Below are 21,586 nucleotides of genomic sequence, written 5' to 3'. Positions count from 1 at the left end.
TTGACACTAAAAAAGGAAATCCTCTGTTCCTTTCCTGTGGGCACTGGTGTGGCCAGCCTTGTCACACAGCTGATCAGCCAGAAGAGTCACTGAGGATGCTAGTTTTAGCTGGGACCAGTCCTTACTCCCTCTTGTTCAGAGGAAGCACGATCAGTAATGCTGACAGAAGAAGGAAGCAAGGACACTTACCTGAGCAGAAGAGGACAGCTCACATCATCAAATCTACTTAAAGCAGTAATGAACACCACAGCCTTTATCACGTTCATATTTAATATACTGACTATAGTTATTGTGCCAGCTAGAAACTACAATTCTGCAAAAGACCAAAGATGATGTTTTAGTACAGATCTTCATACTGAATTTTGAAGAAGTGCCCATTTAGGCCTCTGGGTTGGCTTCAGTTCTCATCTTGCAAAGAACGCAAATCTCAACACATGAGGAAACCATTTCTTCCAAACTTTAATTTTAGGCTGATGTTTATTTATTATAAATTAGTAGCTGAGTAAGTCATACCTCAGCTGTTTATTGGGGAAGAACATTCCAACACTGTATTTGAACTTTTGCTTAGAAAATAAATCATTTCAGATTTTTTGTTTGTAAGTTGGTGTTAAAAACAACTTTAGATGCAGACTGTAAAAATCAGTTCTGGGTATTTCTTGGTATATCGCATATCTCAATCTTCCTGCTTCCCCTCATCCACCCAGAATTTCACCACTTGTCTTCTTTGATAAACACATCAAAAACACAAGAAGTATTCTCAGGCTACACGGAACATTTCCATTTTCACTACTTGTACTGGTGAAACTATAAAATAAAAGCAAAACTCCTAAATAAGTCAAATAAGATTCACCATGAATCACTTAAGAAAAAGGAAAAAAAAATAATTGTAAAAAGCAGTCAAATTCTACAATGGCAATAATTTCAGTAGTACTTAGATTCTTTATTTACTTTATATCATCACTTGTTGTAAATTCCCATTGTCTGGACAATATAATAAAGCAGCTAGGAGTAGACAGAAATTCCAATTTTGAGAAAACGTATAAAAATTACAATTATTATATTAGAAACTCTGTTGCAAGCATACACAAAATAATTATCAAAGCATTTGCTTCAGACACTAAGTCTGTAAGTCATAAAATCAACCATTTGATCCAAGAGAGGCAGTGCTAGAAACAGATGCCTGGGAAACCATCTCAGTGGTGGAACTGTAAAACGAAAGAAAATAGAGGATATAAATTTCAACAATGCTAACCTCTGCATTGTCCTGGTGAGCTACTACTACTACAGGCTAGAAAAGAAATCACATTCAGAATGAACAGGCAGCATCTCCATTTGCTTCATTCCGCCTGTTCCCTCCAAAAATTCCCAAATCAGCAGATGGTTTTCTTGGGACTTTTAAAAGACCATTCAGACATTCACCAGTCCCCATTTCAAAAAGGCAGAAGTAAGGACGTCCTCTTATAACACAGACAGGATTTTAAAATGGTTTCCTGAAAAGAAGCAACTTGTAGCTTGTGATCTCAAGATTATCCAACTTGACATAAAACTTCCCATCATCAAACGTACCTGCATTCTGTAAGTAACTCCATTCCCAACTATAGTTACAAAGTCTACAGTAATATTTTATTTTAAAAGTTTAAACCTTTGTTAGCTGTCTGAAAGGTATCCCAACCAATGAATACTTTAGACTCTGTACTTCCATTTGTCATCAAGCAACTCTGACTCAAGAAAGAGACAAAATCACATTGCTGCAATCATTTCAACCTTCAACTAAGCACTGTAAGTCAGTCACTCAATTTTGAAAGCGTTGCCCCATATTTGTGAGGTTCAAGCACTGCCAGTTTTTTCCCATCGTACCACTCTTGCAATTGATTTGACTCGTATTTGATGGTGGGTTTTTCAATCTGCATTCCAGGCTCCAGAGCATTCTGTCCAACTATTTTAAGATCCACAATTTTTATTTTCCAGGTATTCCCTCTAATTGGACACCTAATGAGTCCAAAAATTTGTTCAAAGATACCCAAACAGACATTGCCTCTATGTACTGTGCCAGCCACTGCTACCAATACTAACCCATGTCGAGACATGGCACATTTCAGTCCATCAGCAGTCAAGTTAGGGTTGAATAGAAGATATTCTTCTTTAACCAATGAGAGCAGACGAAGGCTCACCATTTCTGCGCCATCATATTCTTCCACGTTTTTTTCTACTGTGTTGTAACAGAACTTCATTTTGGCATTCTCCCAGAAATGCTGTGGTCCCCACGTTTCTTCAGATTTTACTCCCAAAGGATGCTGAGAATTCAGGAGTTCAAAGAACCATTGGCAGAATTCTCGTCCTAGATTATGAACATCATCCTGTGACTTCTGCCTCTTTTCATGACTCTGCAATTAAGAATAACATTTTCTTAGTACTATTTAGTCTTACCACGCGAGTTTACCAGTTTGAACAGTCCAAAGTCATTTAAATTCTTACTTTAAACATCATAAATCTTCAAGTACTCTGAGACAGAGTAGCTGAAGAAAACAACAAAGAAAAAAAAAATTAATTCTTAAGATAGTAATCACCTATTGGATAGAGAATCAGAGTAGGTTCTTTGAAATGTAGTTCCATGAGTCTGCTATTTGTAATCCAAGAGGGAAATCCTAGCTCTACCAGGAGGTTGCGAGGTGCTGGAACAGGCTGCCCAGAGAGGTTGTGGATGCCCCATCCCTGAAGGTGTTCAAGGCCAGGTTGGATGGGGCCCTGGGCAGCCTGGTCTAGTATTAAATGGGGAGGTTGGCGGCCCTGCATGTGGCAGGAGGGTTGGAGATTCATGATCCTTGAGGTCCCTTCCAACCCTGGCCATTCTGTGATTCTATGATACCACAAAAAGGGCAGGAGAAATTTTTTTGAACCACCTCCGTAAAACTAGGATTCTCACACAGTGCAAAAAGTACTTGGGCAAGTATGTTTTTGCTGGCCTTTGCACTTTGAAAAGAAAGATACAGAAAAACAAGGATACAGATCCATCCCTAAAAGCAGATCTCATATTAAAGCATATCAATTTACTAAAAATTAAAGTTAGCAAATACACTGATTTTTTTTTTTTTTCCGCTCTCATGTTGCCTTCAGGCTCTTGTTTCTTCCTAACTTTCAAGCTTGTGAATTGTGGAGCTCTCTGCACCTTCAGACAACTGATAAGAACAAATACTTTTGGAGAAGTCACCTTTTGAAAAGGCACATCCTACTACGTGAAACTGACAGAATATTTCTGATTTGTGGCCAGCAGCAATACTTCTGATTTAGCACGGCCAGCAGAGTTTGCTAACAAAACACACGAACAATTTGGGAAGAACCAAAATTCAAAGAATTAATGTGTTACAGAACTTTCTCAGCACCAGATTCACACGCCTGAATTTAGCTTTGCGTGGTACTAGGACTGCCAAAATCATCCAAAATGTGTTTGGTCACTTTCATAAGTCATGTTTGTAGTCTTCAGTATGTTTCCAATAGAAAAAAAACCCAAATCAAAGAAAACCATGGCTTATTTTCTGCTCTTGATGGCTGCTCTTCGAAGCAAACAAACAAACAAACAAAAGCAGAAGTCTTTGTGAATCTCAGTTACTTTTCTAATAGTAAAATGGATCACTTAAACATACAGGAGGGCTGCAGGGACTTTCAAACAATATACCTGCTCTGGGAATTAAGGCAACTCCATTCAGTCTGTCATAAAATTCTTTGTTTGACATGGAGTCTGTTAAGAAAGTATTTCGAAGTAGTGATTTAAACATTGCCAGCAGACAGCAAAACCTTCAACAAATAACCTGTAAAGGTTCAAAGACTCCTGACTTGCTTAGAAGCCTCAGGGAAGAACAGACTAGTGAAAGAATGTATGAAGCTACTCAAAATACACCTTCCTCCAGTTCCCTAAGGATCATGAACAAGCTGTGTGCTATCCTTTACCTTGTTTTACAGAATGCAACCGTCCAAAAATTCATCTAAGCCATAAGGATAAAAAAATACTTCATAATAATATCCGAGTTTAACGTTGAGTTGCTGAAAGTGACAGTCAAGCAATGGGCGTAAAATTTTGAAGCAAAATTCTCAAACCTGAGTATCAATTAGGAATCCAAACCAGAAGAGGGCGGCAAACCACTCCAGGAGTTCTGTCAGTATTTAGTGTATTTTTTTTTAACACCATTATGGGTGTACACGCAGAAAAGTAAAAATGAAGTGTGAGCAGATAGGCAACAAATTGGTTACCAATTAAATATTTAAGTTTTAAGTTGATTATAAAAACAGTTCTTTCTAAAGGAAAGGCAACAATTCAATGTTCAAGTACGGTTCCAAAAATCTATTTAATTCCTACAAATATGCAGTTCACTTACTCTCTTCTCTCTTTTACAACAGACAACATTTTTTAGTTAGGAAAAATCATTCAAATTTCCTAATGTAGAGACACATGACCTCCAAGTGTAAGGTGGAAAGGAACTAAATGCAAAGTTGTTTTGTAGGCTTTGTCAATCAGTCTGATCCTAGAATTAAGTATGAAAGGTTTGGAGGCTTCTATATAGAAATCCTGTAACTGTCAAACAAGAAACTATAACTTAACTTCTAATTCTGTTATGTAAGTTTCTGCTACTCACGTCTTCAACACAATGAGGACCAAAAGGATTAAGGGGGAAAGAAAAAGGCAAAGATGTTTCAGATCCATTCCAACCCAAGCCTTTCTATGATTCTATCATATGTATACAATAAGTAAAATACTTGAACTTCTCTTTCTTCATGAATGTTTTCAAGTGCTTTGGAGAAATTCATTTACTACCTTCAATCACAAAACTTTGCCATAGATGAATACTTGGAAGTGTTCTTGCAGAAGCAAAATTTTCTTTCCAAACACGCGCATAAAACATTGTTTTAAAAGCAATTTTCAGCTAAATCTTCATTTTAATCAGCTAACCCCAAAGGAAAGCTCCCTGCATTGAATTATCAACAGCTACAGAGCTCCAACAGTCCAGCTGGTGGGGCTGTTGCTCATTATGTCACTGACATACAGTACTTGAGAGAGCAAGGCTATTGAAAACTGCATGGTAAAGATCCAGGAATAATAAAACCATGAAATTTCATTGCACCACAGAGAGTTGGCAAATGTGGTAATTTGAACTTCAAATTAACTTGAGTGTTACTAAAATTGAAGGCAAAATGGCACAGAACTGGCACTGCTACAAACTTTACATTTCCGTGACACAAAATTCTCAAAAATGCACTCTATATTAACTGCAAGTCCTAAGAAGAAGCACTGCTTACAGACAATGCTGTTTTGATCACACTGCCTCTGCCTCTACTAACATATCTAGAACCCTTTCTAGCAAGCTCTTACAAATGCTAATCTTTGCCATGGCTGGCAGAAGACTAAAAATCCATCACATTAAAAATTGACAAGAGACTGTGCAGAGTTTCCACACCACTAACAGTGCTTTGAGTTATCCTCAAATCTACCTGCCAACATCCCCTGTTTTTAACTTGCAGTTCAACTTAAAAGCGTGAAGAATACTTGAAGGGAGCACATAAACAGGAGGGGCAACGGCTGTTTACAAGGGTGGATAGTGATAGGACAAGAGGGAATGGTTTTAAATTAAGTCAGGGGAGGTTTAGGTTAGATATTAGGAGGAAGTTTTTCACTCAGAAGGTGGTGACTCACTGGAACAGGTTGCCCAAGGAGGCTGTGGATGCCCCATCCCTGGAGGCATTCAAGGCCAGGCTGGATGTGGCTCTGGGCAGCCTGGTCTGGTGGTTGGTGACCCTGCACACAGCAGGGGGGTTGAAACTAGATGATCTTTGTGGTCCTTTTCAACCCAGGCCATTCTATGATTCTATATTCTATGAAGAACCCACACATTACAGTTCAAATGCACTCATACTATGCTCTTCTCAAATACATGCAAAAAGCCTCACTTTGGACCTGCATTTGAGCACTGGCATTTCTCGTTCTGTATCCTCAGGTCTTTCAGAATGTAGCACTCACCTCTACATGTGTTGTGCTGTCCCCTGACTCTGAGACACATGATGTGAGCTTCCCACCCCAGTACTGCCTTACACAGGCAATGAGTTGATGTTTCTCGGAGGAAGGTGGCACTGCAATTCCTTGTACTGACAAATACTTGAAAATTATTTCTCGATATACTTTTCTTCGTTTCAGAAGTTCTTCTGCACTTTGGCTGTAAACCAAGATGGCCTGAATGGCCTCTGCAAGTGAAGAAATAGAGATCAACAGTTATAACACAATTAAAACACAAACCTCTGCTATTTCTTAAGCTCTTGATTGGTACCTCTCAACATAGCCTAATGCTAAATGAAACACAAATTGCTACAAATTTGTTTGTAAACTGAAATCCAAAGTAACTAGATACAAGTCATGTTACACAAGGATACCAACAACCAGTACTGGTTTTACTGAAGACCTACCGACCTTGTAATCCCCGCTACCAGTATCATAACCATTTGGAGCTGTGTATTATTTAAGTTTGATGAAAACGATGCATCTTTCTCTTCCAAATGAAACTACCAGTATTTTTCAGGTAGGTTGAGATATTCAGCTCCAGGTGCCTTTAGAAGTATAAGGATTCCTGTTCACAACGCATTTCACCCACCATCCCCGAGACACAGCTTCCCATAACTTCAAAATAGGTTGATTAGATTCTAATGTGGCAGAGTGTTTAGGGCTTGCTGCTTCATGCCAGCATACTGCACCATTACTCAGCAGAAGCTCCATTTCATTTTCCATTTGAAAAATTCTAGGATATTTTGAAATAAGCCTGTCTTCTTGAAAGCAAGATCACATAGAGAAAGAAGAACCAGGCAAATCTTTTCAGGGTCTTCTAAACATGCAATTTGAGTCTTAATTTCCGCATCAAATGAGTAGTTTATGTGACCTGGCCAGAAAATACTGCTATTTTGAAGTACACTTCAAATGCTTCCTGGTAATGGACAATTGACAGAAAATAGGTCATCTCTGATTTCTCCTACGTTGAAAAACAATTCTGTACCACAAGTTTATACTTTTTAGACGCTGCAAAGTAGTTTGAGAAAGGGTGGGAAGGGGAAGGGGGACGGGTCTGGAAGAAAAGGGAATTATATCAGTTTTGTCTCCATACAAACCATATTAGGAAGCTCACACTCATAAGAAAGCATCATGCATAGCAATACAATGACAGTGCACCAAAATGCAGCATTCAAACGCTCAGCTGCAAGGTTCTGCGGCAGAATTTGGAACTCAAGATGAAACGTATTCTTACAGTCGTTGTTGGCAGCCAGTTCTCACCCAAACCGAGACTGGATTCTCAGCAGCTTATATATCAACAAACGCTAAGTTCAAACACGAAATGGAGCATAGCTGAAGAACCGACTGACTGCCTCTTTTATCTAAAATCATTAGTTAAAAATAAATAAATAAATAAAACAAATTAAGAAGGCTGGAGAAAACCTGCAAGCAAGGACGCAGCCCCCGAGGCGCTCCAAGCGAACCAGTGACAGCCGCGTTCCGCAGGGCCCGGGCCCGTTCCGCCTCCGCCGCTGCGCCGGGCGCTGCCGCCGGCCAGAGGCCAAAGTGAACGCACGGGCACAGGGATCGCAACCCTCGCCGCCGCGCTCAGGCACGGGGCCAGGCGCCCGTTTCCCCGCCCCGGGATGGACGCGAGAGGGCAGGAAGGCTGCCCGCCGCAAGGGAATCCGCACACCTTGGCGGTTCTCCGGATGTATCAGACGGTTAGTGACGGTGTCCGTCAGCGCCATCAGCTCCTCGGTCTCGAGAAACTCCAGTATGTCGCGGCAGCCGGCTTGCTCCCGCTCGCTCAGCCCCAGCGATGCCATCGTCCGGCCCGGCCGCCGGGCTGGAGCCGCTCCCCAGCCGAAGCTCAAGCAACGGCGCGCCCTAGCGACATGGATTTCCGGTACGGGGCTCCACGCAGTCCCCCTGCGGAGCAGCGTCCGTTAGGCCACAGACACCGGGCGGAAACAGCGGCCGGTACTCAGGTTCCGCCCCGGCTCACAAGCAGAGCTCAGGCTCCTCGGCCAGCCGCCGGCAATGAATTTACCAAGTGGCTTACATATTCGCAGTGGGGCTGGTGCCTAATAATGTTCAGAATGAGCTCGAAGCTTTTGCTGCTCGACCAGATATTCCAGTGGTATTTACAGAGCAGATCCCCAAAAGACAAGATCGCTTTCTATCAACAACAAAGACAACGTTTTATTGAACAAATCTATGTACAGTACAAAAAGTTTTTTAAAATGAAACACTACTGTTGATTTATTGCAGTTTGATGGCTCAGTTTTTAATTTGTACTCTCATATAAAATGCAAAGTAAAATAATTTAACATTCAACAAGGAAGCACAAATTTCCTTTCTTGCTGAACCTGTAACAGATTTTACAAATTAACAGAGTCCCAAAATGCATACGCTGCATTTAATCAGAAAGGTGTTATACAGTACCAAATAAATTAAGAAAATAGTAACACTACCACCCCCTTTGAGTCTTCTGTCCATACCACCGGTGTTAAACAAAAAAAGAAATGAGTACAGCTGAACCTTCAGTGTGATATTAAAAAAATCACAGAGTTTAATATTATAAATTATCCAAACTATACAATTTATATAGTTTCAATGAATATGGCTAAATAACCAAAGTACCAGTGACCTTTCCCCCACAGATATGACCACTTTCAATAATTATATCTTTTGTGAAAAGTGCCCACCAAGTGGCAACTCTCTGAGAATTAGAGCTTACATGACCTTTACAGTGAACCGTCATCAGGTTACTGTATTTCTTACAGTAAAAGTTTAAATCCAAATTGAAGCCACTTGAAGAAACATTATTAAAACCTGATTATCAGCAATAAAATGCACAAATTTTGATCCAGTAAAGCTCCTACGTTCATGTGTAACTTGAGGCAATTTCCGTAAGTGTCCATGCTAGCATTACACATGTACTCCTGCATTTACTGACTCAAAGCAATACATCCTGATGAATTATTTCCCATTACACGTTTAATGCCTGGGACTAAACCTTTCAATTCTAGACTCAGAACCTTTTTCAGTCCTAAAAGTTGCAGGTTTAGTACAGGATAATACTCAACATACTAAGGAATCCTAAGGAAGCATGTAGAATCCCACACACATTAAAAGATCTTTTTGCTCGTAACTGAATACTGCAACTATCTGAGAATACCAACAGGTATTAGAGAACAGTCTGAAGAAAATACAGTGTCTTCTGAAGTAAAATCATCACTTAAAACAAAAAATTTACCACCCACTTGCCACTTCAAGTCAATTTAAGATATTTCTGATAGGCATTAGGTGATAGCTAATGCTCACCTACGTAAGAATTCAGTCTTCCAGTTCTCCCATGTGAATATTGTTAACACGTGGTATAAACAAATGGTGGTGTCCAAGAAAAGCATCTTTGAACAAAAATGAGTTTAATACAGGTACAAAAAATTATGGTCACAGTTTATGCACGTACATAGATGCATTTATCTACACACTTTAACCCAAAAGAAAAAAATACAAGTTTCAATCATTTTTTTTAAAGCATATGCAAACACACGGAGCTCCAGGAAAATGTAAAATGCACCAAAGATTAAAAGTACACTTCAAGGACTTTACACAAACATTTGTCACATCTATTGATTGAGTTCCCAGGTTTTAAAACTGCAATAGTTTAAAATCATCTTTTTTCCCCCCCCAAATACACGTTAGCAAATTTAACAGATGTTAAGCAAAGAAAGGGGAGTCTGGGAACATTCAAGATGCTAACTGGGTCCTTAAAAATTACTCGTAGTTGGTAGCTTGAAGCAAAAAAATAGAAATGTGAAAGTGCATTTTGCTGATAACAGTTCCTTTTGTTTGAAGTTTTTAAATGTATTTATATATGTAAATATTCATATAGACTGTGTGTATGCAATATATATGAATGACACTTTAAGCCATTTTCTGCAAATGCAAAAAAAATTCTTTGGTGCCTCAAATGTCATAAAGATCTCTCAAAGTGGGCCAGCCATTGATATCAATGTAATGTACACATCTGTGATCATAATTTTATACCCTTTTATGTTAATCCAACATAAAGGAAAGGCAAACAAAACCACTAGAATTAAAAAAAAAAAAAAAAAAAAAAAGATTGTGTTCTTTTTACCTCTCAGGAAGGAAAGATGAAGCAAAATTAATTAATGCAAATATCTGGAACTTCACAAAGGATTATTAGCAGAGGCATTACTGAACTATAAAGTTCCAGAACTATTTAACAGCTTATTTTACAGTGAAACCTTTAAGTTTGCAAGTGTGAGCCATTACTATAATGAACAAATCTTTTATTTACCTCTGGGTTTTTTTTACTCATTAATTTTTATGCATCTCAATTTAAGCAAGCTGATCGTCTTACTAAGTGATACAGATGTTGTGGTGAACTATTCATGAAGCAAACTAGCTGAGCAGGAACAGCTGGTCTTCGCTGTCCTACATTTCTGTGCTGATTTCATTTGTACACTCCATTTTTCATCAATGGACCTTCTGTGACTATAATCACACATTTTCAGCTAACACAGAATATGACTTCAAAAATAACTTTTATGGCAAGATATTGTAAGACAGTTATTAGAGGATAAATTAACACATTAATTAGACAATGTGCATGTTTGCCACACCTCTGGAGATCAAAGACCGTAACAGCATCTTTTTGGTTTCATACAATCAAAGTGATTTGGAATGGAACATAAAGATCATCCAGTCTAACTCATGCTTCCAAACATCCTGCCTTTCTTTGGGATCTAGACAGGTGAAAGACTCAAAATTCTCACCTTCACAAACTTTGTGATTGTTTTTATGAACAGTCAGTTGCTGGATAAAGTGCTTAACATTAACTTAGCTCCTTCACTAACTTCTGGGAAAGACTATCTCCTCAAGAGATGCTGCTAGATACGGTTGTACTGTATCTTGAGGCTGAGTTGATGCACATTTTCTCCCTTTACTTGCTGTCTAAAGAATTTATTACAATATTGAGTTGTGACCTACCACCATTAGGTAATACCACATGTGTGAAATAAGCTCTTCCTGCTCTTTTTCCTAACTTGACACATATCCCCTGGTTTCATCTGTCATTGTTTCTTTTTTTTAAAACAAAGAAATAAAATTTAAAAAAAAAAAAAAAAAAACAGGAAAACTTTTCAAGTTCTCTTCAGTCATATCAACAACTGAAAGATCCCTGTATTTGCATAAAATCAATTAAACTATCCTCTGCAGTGCAAGTCTACCCCTCTGCACACTCCGCATTTGTTTCATTCTGCTTCTGTTAATATTCAAACAACTTGTGCATTTACTGTTTGTATTGGCCTTCCTGTATGTAAAACAGATGTTTTATGGGACAACCTACATGTATTTTAACCACAGACTTGTAAAGGCCTTCTCCTGCATGCATTTGATTTCTGCTCTGCAGAACTTAATATCACACCAACGCACTTTTTGCTTTCAAGAGTTGGGTTTTCTTTTTGCTGTTAGAGCTTTCCATCCATCTTAATTTTTTTCTCCATTATTCTTTTTGGATTCCAAGTACTAGTTTATTAAATAAGCTCCACACCTTTTAGCAGATAATGGAATCACATACTCGAACTCTTAAAAAAAGAACATTTAGTTCCTCTATACATTTCTTATACACTTCATCATAAAGTGACACATTCTTGAACAACTTCTTCTTAGCTGAGTGGATGAAGAGCCTCTAACCATATTTTATAACTAAAGCAGCTTACACAACCAGCTGTTTTTATTTATATAAGGCAATTAATGCCTCTGCTTTCTCTTCCTGTTCAGCTGTATGCAATGTTTTCCTTAGACCTTTGTGCTAGAAAGACCGTGCTGCTAGGCTTCAATCACGTATTTGGAATGGATGTGGCTTTTTGGATAACTGGTACTTTGGGGATTTTGTAGTAACCTTTCTGGATTCAAAAGCTGCAGAGCTCCCATTTTTCCTCTGTGAGTTCTGTCTAGAAAATGTGCTTTGTCTTTATCAAGGTCATGTTTTCTTTAGTAATTTGAGAATGCGTTATGATTTAAGGCCAACTGGGAAACAAACTCCTGCTTCTTCATGTAGTGTTTTGTTACACCACTCCTCATTTGATACATTTTCCCACAACGTTGAATCAGGCACCTGCAAAATAGAATAGATAGGTTAATCCTCATTTCATTCTCAGTGTAAATCACTGCTCCATTTGGAACATCGCTCACATTTTCCTACATGTGTGGTTTCAAACCTGCAAAAAAAAAAAAGTCAGACTGAAATTCTCTTGTTTTTTAATAGATCTTTTCTGTAAGACATGTCTACCAATTTTCATCACCTCTTTTTATTGTAGACAACGCATCTAATTTGAACTTCCAATTTAGTGCAATATTATGTTTCAAAGTTCAGGTCTCTATTGATGTGAGTGACTTCCTCTCTTTAAATTCTATCATACTACAATTGCTTACAAGTAGTATGTGTCATTCCTGGTCCATCAGACAGCCTGTTTACAAGAACCACTATCTATTTGGTATTTGCCTCCACACAAACAGATCCAGAAGAACTGTAAGACTTACTTTCATCATCTGAGTCGAATCCAAAGAGCGTCTGACATTTCTTTTGTGCAAGATGAGCCTCAAGTGCTTCTGAATTACAGTAGATGGTCAAGCAGTTGCCGCATCTAAATCTTTCTGTTGTTTTACTACAACATTTATCTTGTTCTGAATGAGCATCTACTTTATCAGTCAACAATTTTCTACGTTTTGGCATGCTAATGTATCGTTCATCAAGATAACTTGGAGGCAAGGGTCTAACATATGGTTTTGTTAAGATGACACCATATGAAGTGTTTTCTGTTGTCTGATTTGGTTTAGAAGGTAGTTGCGAGGCAGCAGCGTTATTCTGTGGCATATCGTGAGAATTCTGTAAAACTGGTAACACTGACCCATTCTCTGTCCTTGTTTCATCTACCACTCTGTCCAAAGGTGTTTCTGATGACTTTGATGATGTTTGATTTGGGTCACTGTGCCCATTGACTAGTTGGTCACTAACATTACAGTTTTCAGAATTTGGCTGTAACACAGGTGTCTTTTGGTCTATCAAAACCGTCGCAGTGCCCTCAGATGAATTTTCATTTCCATTCTGCATTACATTATTTGCTTTCTTCTCGATACTTTGAATATATGTCTTTGGTTCTGTAGAATCCTTCCTTGACTTCCAAGTTGGAATTGGTAGATCTACAGTTTCTTTTTCATTAACAGATTCATCATCATCATGGCAACTACCAAGTTCTGAAGGGTCATCTGAAGAATCCTTTTCACTGGCATCTTCTGAACATTCTGATGTTTTACTTAAGTAATGCTGAGCCTCATGTTCATACAGCAAAGGGAGCTCCTCAAATAGCTCACAGCACTCTGCAAAATTGCACTGAGCTTTAAAAACATTATGACTTTTTGTATGCTCTGCTAGCTCAGTTGACAGCTTAAATCTCTGATTACAATTGAAGTGTAAACAAAAGTAAACATTTGGATACACATGTCTCTTCAGGTGGTCTATAAAATGTTGGGAATCGGCAAATTTTCTCTGACAGAACCGACATTTTCCTTTATTCCATTTCATTATATGTTGCTGAACCTTCAAATCAGTTGGATGAGCTTTTCTTGCATGTTTATTGAGAAATCGGATCTTTTTAAACACTCTAGCACAACCATTAGCAGGGCACTTCAAGCTTCCTTCTTGATCCATAGCATCTATATATTTTTGAGGAGAGAAAGCTCCATTCACTTTATGCAGAATAGGTGACTCTTTACTGGAGTTCTCATCATCTTCAGGCAAGCTTTCTGTACTTAAAGCATCAGGAGCATTATTAAAGCAGCTGTCACAACTACTATTTTCAGTAACATCATCCTGGTCACTTAGATGGTTTTCCACTGCATTGAATACCTGTTTAGCCTTCTCCTGTTCTATGTCTGCATTTGCAACTATTGCAATCTCTCGTTCATCCTCTTTAGAACCAACAGAACTCCCATTTTCAAGAGAGGGACAAACATCAGAACGTTCTAGTTCATTACAAACCGGAGCCTGCTTACTGGCCTCAAGAACTGCAGCAAGATGTTGCCTTTCTATCTTTCTGACGTGATTCCTTAAGTGCTTTAGCATAAGTCCTTTTTGCCTGAATTTTCTGTTGCAAAGTACACAGGAAAAACTGCCCTTCTTCTGGTGAGCTTGTGCATGTTTCACAATGTGATCACCAAAGAATTCCTTGTTGCATATCACACAGCGGTGTCTTGGTAAAGTATTATCTAACATTTTAGATGCTTCGAGAGCTTCATGGTTCTTTTTGGCATTACCTTTGGACTGGGCTTCAGAGAGGTCTTCAGGGTCAAGCTCCCCATTGCTTACATCTGTTGAACAGACTTGTTCCTCACTCATAGCCCTATACTCTGTTATCTTCTCTACATTTGCAGTAGAGTTTTCCAGTGTACTTTCACTTAAGCCAGCAAAAGCTTTATCCTCCAGTAATGCTAAACAATTCTGCTTGATCATCAAGAAATTCCAAAACTCAGGATCAAAAAACAAACCTTTTTTCAAAATAGGAAGCAATTCAAAACGTACACGGTTTTGAACGGAACTAGCGCATTCATTATATTCTTCATCTGCACATTTATATAAATGTTCAACGGTGTAGTAAGATTCCAAAGTGCGCTCAAGAAAAAAGATCGAAAGCGCACAAATTCTGAGGATCTCCAAGTCATTTGGCAGAAAGTGAGCAATTGCTTTGTAAATAAGACTTTTCATAGTGGGATCTTCACGGAGGTCCAACTGTAGGGCGCACCCACATATCTCAACACATATCTGAAGACCATCCTCACCGACCTGCAGAAAGGAAACAATTATATATAGCACCATAATTCTCCTTATGGGCTTATTGAAGTCTACAGATTGAAAGTCAAATCTAAAGAAGTCTGACCTATGGTCTGAGTGTGAGGGGGAACTAGAATAAACAGTGCCCAAATATCAACAGCAGAGTGTAAAATGTAAAATATTGCCTTTGATTTTCAACAGTGACCACCAAGAAAGCTGTAACAGCCCATACTCAAGCATTTTACAGGCCTGAATTTTCAGAATTGACAAGATATCCTTCCAATTTGCAGAATTCCCTTTCCACACTTTAGGATGGGGGTCCCCCCCAAGCTTACAATTACAAGGGATGGTCAGAAACATACTACCTAACATACGGCATACTAGTAAGAAGAGTTTCAGTAAGCTTAATATCCACCCATGCATACATGTGTGTTAAAATATATTTATTTATATCTGGGCTATTTAAAAAAAAATGCAACATTCTAAAACTACTACATCAAATTATTCATGTCACTAGAAGTATTTTAGAACACAAACTATGATTAAAATCTTGAACAACAGCAAATAATTGCATTCAGAATTACAGACCATTAACCCTGACAAAATAATTTATAATTCATTTATGCAAATGTTTAGGGAACAGAATATAGAGCTCTGTTCAATCAAGTAAATGTTAAAAAGCAACGTGTTTAGAATCAGCTGGCACTCCTGTGCACAAAGGGTTGCACATTACATTTTCTCTTTTTTTTTTTTTGCAGATGTTCATAAAGAAGAGCAGAAAACACGTGAAGCAAGAAATACAGCATATCTTTCTGAAGCAAAATTATGTTTTCTCCCATCTTAGTCTAGCTTTTCTTTCATTTCTTCTGCGTTAAGCATTAGTTTACATATGGTTAGAAATTGTGGAAGGATTCAGAACTTAACAAGAGTGAAAAGATACAATGGCATAGAAGTCCTATTTCCTTACTAAAAGGAAAAAAAAAACACAAAAAGTGGGGAAAAAAACAGCCGCCACCCATCTTTCACATTTATTCCATGTATTTATAAGCAGTTTCCCCATATGTTTATATAGAACGCCATTCCTCAAATTTTCTGCAGTCAAAAGGAAGGAAAACTTACTTGACACAATTCAGTCAGAAAGAAGTTATGAAAACACACAATAGATCAAAAACAAAATTGATGTTGACACATTTGAGAACCTCATAAAGCTTTTAATTCTATGCCCTTCTCTGCCCCTTCTTCCCATTCTACAGAAACATCAACATTACTTCTGTTTACCTGTAACACAAAGTATGGAAGGAAAGAGTAAAGAAGTAAACAAAAAAAACTGAACTTACTTCATCCTTAATGACTTTCATGAAAGGGAAAATTACTCTGACATTTGTAGCAATTCTTAAAAGTTGGTAGCACTGGTCAACAAATACTTGTTTTGAGGGGTTAGATTTAAGCTGCAGTTTACTCCAAATGAAGATCAGGTCCCTATAAGCACAGAACACAATATTTTGATTATGTTGAGTATTAAAGAAGCCTATCAACAAGTATGACAGGTTACAAAGAGCAATGAGTTGCATACTCTGCAACCAAATTTGTATTTGAGGAGTTAAAACCAATCTAATTAACACAACTATATACAAAGTGCACAATGGAAAACGGAACTTAATTACTTTGTTAAAGCATTCAGGGTATCTCCTATCACTCAGTCAATTAAGCATGCAACAAAATATTAATGTATTCAGTATAGTATCAGAGAACTGCACGGTATAATCAGATGCTACAGAACTTAGCCCTTAACACCACAAGCAGCAAACATCAAGCTGCACAGTCTGTTTTCAGATTAAATTATGTTCACTGCAACAATCAGGAGTCCTTCAGGAAAACGAGTGGAATGCAAAATGTGGAAAACAAGACTATTGTCAAAATGTAGTCAGTAACATAGACTGTTGACAAGAAATGCTTTCTTCAGTTATTTACAGTACGTTTTCTTTTTTGTCTGCTGTCATCATCAGTCTTCCTAACCAATAGCAGCTACAGAAAAATAACAGGCTCCATCACTATTGACACATCTCTATACTCAAGTCAAACAATATTTCTAACTGATACAAGGAAATGTAGAACACAGTGCTAGACCCTACAGCAGAGCCCTTACACAAGTAATGTGTTCAGTATATAAAACAGAACTCTACAACCTGTAACAAATTCTATGCTTTTAATTCGGAAACTTCTACAATCAAATCTAACTCTTAGTTATATGAAAATTTGGCACCTCAAAGATTTTACACAGGACCTGATGCAGATAAGACTACACAGAAAGTCCCATCGTAACATTATGATGAAAAAAGGCAAGCAACTGACTTTCATCTTCTGAAGGAAGATAACTTATTTCTTCCATCAGCCTCCTACCTCAAAAGATGCAAACAGTCAAAACAAAACTGACAAAATCCTTGGCCGATATTCAAGAGTCCATAGTGTATGCCAGATATAAATCAGACACTTAAGTTTATCTTAGAGAGGTCAACATCTGCCTGAAGAGAAGTGACATGACAGAACTGACTATGTCAGAACTAACTTTGTTTTTAAATTTAGGACAGCTCTATAATTCTGTTTGACACGTTAAGCGTTAATTGAGCCAGATATGAGATCTTGAATACTTGCTTTCATCAGAAAACAGGAAGACTGAAGTCAAAAAGATAAGGCTTACACAGGGGAAAACAGTGAAAAGGGAGTACTACAAACAGCTCTAACAACAAAATTAGCCTTAGAGGTTTTCTAAAGATACAGGCTGTTCACCTTTGCCTCTACCTGGCTGGAAATTTAAGTTTTTAGTCTTTTTCCAAACTTTATACAGAAGTTTAAAAATAGTGTATTTGGGGACCAAGTCATACATTAAAAAAAATAAAATAAAAAAAAAATAAATAAATCAGTTAAGTCTCAACCATAAGTACCAGAAAGAAAGAACATTTTTGCTAAGGATTCTGTTTAGTAATTAAACTCTCTGTTTATTAATGTTGAATAGAATAGCAGATACTGCTCTTGACTTTTCTCTGCTTTGATTCATACCAATTCACAGTAAGCCATTTCAACATTAAACCCAGGAAAAACTCAGAATTGCTTTTCAGATAGACTAGTGGTTTAGAATTGTTCAGACAAATGTGAATGCCTGACACAAGAAAAGAACTGGAGAACAGAGAAAACTGAAAGAAAGAACAGCTCCATAGGTTAAGAGCAAGTCATTATATCAGTTTTACCACTGTTTGGCTAGATTGTGATAAGGAATATTTTAGACTTATTCCTGTGTAGACATGGAGGCTTCTCCTTCTCAGGCACATTTCTGACTTTCATAATTATTGTGGATTAAAGCAGTCTTGAACTTCTGATTGGACTCCATTTCACCTACTTATATACTTTTCATATCAAGTTTAATTAACACTGAAGTCAACAGCATAGAAGATATTTCTTTGGCACTGACCACAACACAAACAATGTTACAAAGTAGGCAAGGGTATGTTTTTTTTTTTATTTGCTTGTATACTACATGCATAATATAGCATAAACACTTGATGACATTCTCAAAACTTTTTGGTAAGATAACCTAGTTTGTTCTACTGCCCATGCCTAAGCTGTTATTGATATGCCTAGAGCAATTTCAATTGTTTTAAGTTCAGAGAGCAACTGGGTATTCCAGACAGTCAACCCACCATGTTATAACAAAAGCACTGAGTGTTCCCATAGTGACGTAAGAGGAAGGTTGAGCCTGCCCTACTTCAGCTAATCTAAAACATTTTCCACTGTTGATAAGTGGAAAGTCTGTCTTTCCTTGAGTATAAATTGCATATTTTACCAAAATGTACATGCTGAACAGTTACCCAAATCACTAAAACTGCCTAAGGGCCAAAGACTTAATGAACATGTGGAAAAGAGTTACTTGACTTAACGAACATTAATTACTTGTAAACAGCCAAAACATTTAAAGACTGGTTGGCAGAGAATGCAGGCCATTCTGCTATTCCTATCCAAACAAAATTCTGTCTTCCTGAAGACAGATCACTTTTTGATACGAGAAAGCCAATCATGTCATTACAGACTGATCTCTGATCAACAAATCATATACATGTACATGAATAATTCTAAGTAAGACCTATCCAGTTTTGTTTTTTCTTTCTGAGCAGCTTACATGTAGGCTTTCACTTCAGAAAAACAACGATAATTCAGATAATCTCAATATAGACAACAGTATACAGAGCTGTTCAAAGTCCATCTTTGTCTGAGATAATATGAAAACTAATGGTTTCAGCTCAAAGATCATACAGAGTACTTCACAAGAAGCAACTGCACATACCTGCTATTTACAGCTTTCTAATCTATTTTGGTATCTTATCTTTGCTAGCAGTGATTGCTCTTAGATCTGCAAGGCCTTCAATTCCTAACAAGGTAAAATGACTTGCGCTGTGCTTGAAGACATGAATATCTTTCTCTGGGGAAAACACATGATGTGGGTTAACCTGACTCCAATTTTTTCCAAAACTTGAACAACAGTTCAGTCACGCTTAACTGCTTCACAAGCTTTGTCCCAGTTTACATTATCCATTAAGTACTAAGCAGATTTCTCTATTTGGTATGCAATCATTATGGCTCAACATCTGTAGAGAATCAAAGAGTTATTCTGCCCGAATAGATACAACTGCTCTAAACTCACTGTAAGATCACCATGTTTTATATTCTGAACAGAAGATTAAAATACTAGAAGAAGCTAGAATTGATTTATTGATAAACCTTTTTAACAGTACTGTAGCTTATTCTGGTTAGGAATTTCATTATTGTTATCCACTTTACCCAAAGTAAGGACCAACATTTTGTTTTGCATTTCCAAAACTGACGTTGTAAAATCTGAAAATGAGCTAGGTAGGAGCAAGGCTAATGTGTTTGTTCTGACAGCAGAAGGCATAAAAATCAAGTTTAATGTCAATATTTACAGTGCATTTCTTAAAAGACTGAATTCCTGAAGCTGAAAGCATTAACCATGTAACTCATAAGTTACATTCAAAAATTTCCTAATAAGAAAGAATTCAGAAAATGTAGCATTTGGGCAGCAATCAGCAATACTGGATTACATTTTAGACTTTAGCACCGGGTTCAGACAAGCTACATGCTTATTTTAAATTGAAATTCACCTGTCCTACAGGGCTAGTAACTGCCAGCTTTTTCTGAACAGGACAAAAAATGCCACAGAATAACTAGGTATTGCCAGTATATTATGAATTTGCGTCAACGAATTTCTGAAGGTTTTGATTCAATGTTATCTACTACTTATCCAGTAGCTAAAGTAAAATTATCGAAGTGACATTTGTTTAATCATGTCTGATCTTCATTACTTCTGCTAGAAAAAAAAGACATTTTACTTCTCAGTTCCCCTACCTCTGAAGCATGGAAATTCTTTATAAGTTCTAGACTGCATATTAAAATTTGTATGCAAATCAATCACCTTCTTTGATTCAAATCAACAGATTAAGCCTTTTTGTTCCAAGTACATAATCAGAAAAATTAAGCACACGTTATTAAGTCACACAGACATTACTTCAGGTAAAGAAATTGTTCAAACTAAGCATAGGGATTACCTTCCCCAGACATCTTTCAGTTCTGGGAATGATAAAATTTCTTTTGACCCTTCTTTAGAAAACTCTTAGTAGCAACAAAAGGATTCAACTATCAAGCTGTAGTAGTGAATACAAAGACATTCTTACTTAAGTCTTTCTTAGGGAATTATATTACATTATGGCTTTGTTTTTGAGGTGAAAGATTACATAATCCATAGCACATTTTCAGAATCATATATTCTCTTGTTAGATACAATTTTGACATACTACAATTTGGTTATTGTAAGCTTTAACTGGCATCTAACCAGCTGGACAGGAAAATATCTGCATTGCCATTAGGCTGAATATTATTGCACTTTGCAATAATAAACACCATATTTATAGGTAATTGCAGCCAGAAGAATCTGAAGGCTCATCTTTCTGTTCTCTTGAAGCAGTTAAGTATTACATACTAGGTAGAATACCATTGTACAGGACTGCATGAAAAGGTAACAGGAATAACAGAAGTACAAGAAATATCCACAAGTCAAGTTAGAATGTTTTTATCTGGTATTTTAAACTTGAGCTATACATCAAAGTCAGACGAATTTCATTTTGGCAATAAGCACTTATCTGCTGAGCTGCTTCACCAGAAATAAAGTATTTACCATATACAATACATGTCCCCATTTTGGAGCTGTGGGACTAGGAACGATTCACATAGTTGTAAGGCTAAGGTAGTCTTCCCTTCTTTTTCGGTGTTGCAGATGATCTCAATTCCACTCTTGCAATCAGTCCTCAACAAGTGCTATATAATTAAAATAAAATCAATTTAGATAAATTTGCTAACATAAAACAAAAACCTATCAGACCTTGCTGTAATAAAGAAGCCACTAAAAGCTGCAGGAACTATTATTTTTTTTTTTTTTAATAGCTTTTCTGTAAGCCTGAGAATAGAGACCGGAGAGATTTAGAGCTGTTTCATATTTCTTAGAATAATGCAAGTCAGAATTTATCAGAGAAATTAAAAACTACACAAAAGCTTTTTTTGCGTGATGGTAGGTTGGTTTTTTTCCCTTAAAAAAAAAAAGTTAAGCATTGTTTTCCAGAAAATGCTCTCAGTGGTAC

General features: G+C 37.3%; 2 protein-coding genes across 4 annotated transcripts in view; both read right to left on the bottom strand.

Moving 5' to 3' along the window:
* Positions 1-916: 916 nt before the first annotated feature.
* Positions 917-7,969, bottom strand: C1H3orf38 (chromosome 1 C3orf38 homolog). 2 transcript variants are annotated; one of them, XM_085239720.1, is made up of 4 exons: positions 7,719-7,969; positions 6,008-6,228; positions 2,172-2,384; positions 917-1,205 (listed from the first exon to the last, which is right to left on the bottom strand). In XM_085239720.1, the coding sequence occupies exons 1-4, from the start codon at positions 7,849-7,851 to the stop codon at positions 1,194-1,196; spliced, it is 579 nt and encodes a 192-aa protein (XP_085095846.1). In that variant the 5' UTR covers positions 7,852-7,969; the 3' UTR covers positions 917-1,193. The 2 variants fall into 2 exon arrangements, with proteins under 2 accessions (XP_085095846.1, XP_010719171.2); XM_010720869.4 differs by having other exon boundaries at positions 917-2,384.
* Positions 7,970-8,201: 232 nt separating this feature from the next.
* The window catches only part of ZNF654 (zinc finger protein 654), a 38,816-nt gene continuing 25,431 nt past the window's right edge, over positions 8,202-21,586 (bottom strand). For both annotated transcript variants that reach the window (XM_085239675.1, XM_085239681.1), the window contains 4 exons: positions 21,127-21,266; positions 16,226-16,367; positions 12,602-14,900; positions 8,202-12,176 (listed from right to left, as the gene is read on the bottom strand). In XM_085239675.1, the coding sequence (XP_085095801.1) occupies positions 12,169-12,176; positions 12,602-14,900; positions 16,226-16,367; positions 21,127-21,266 (2,589 nt within the window). In that variant the 3' untranslated portion in view covers positions 8,202-12,168. The remainder of the gene's footprint in view (positions 12,177-12,601; positions 14,901-16,225; positions 16,368-21,126; positions 21,267-21,586) is intronic.

Source organism: Meleagris gallopavo, chromosome 1, assembly GCF_905368555.1.
Source record: "Meleagris gallopavo chromosome 1, MGAL_WU_HG_1.1, whole genome shotgun sequence".
Lineage (NCBI taxonomy): Eukaryota > Metazoa > Chordata > Aves > Galliformes > Phasianidae > Meleagris > Meleagris gallopavo.
This window is presented reverse-complemented; position numbering and strand designations above follow the sequence as displayed.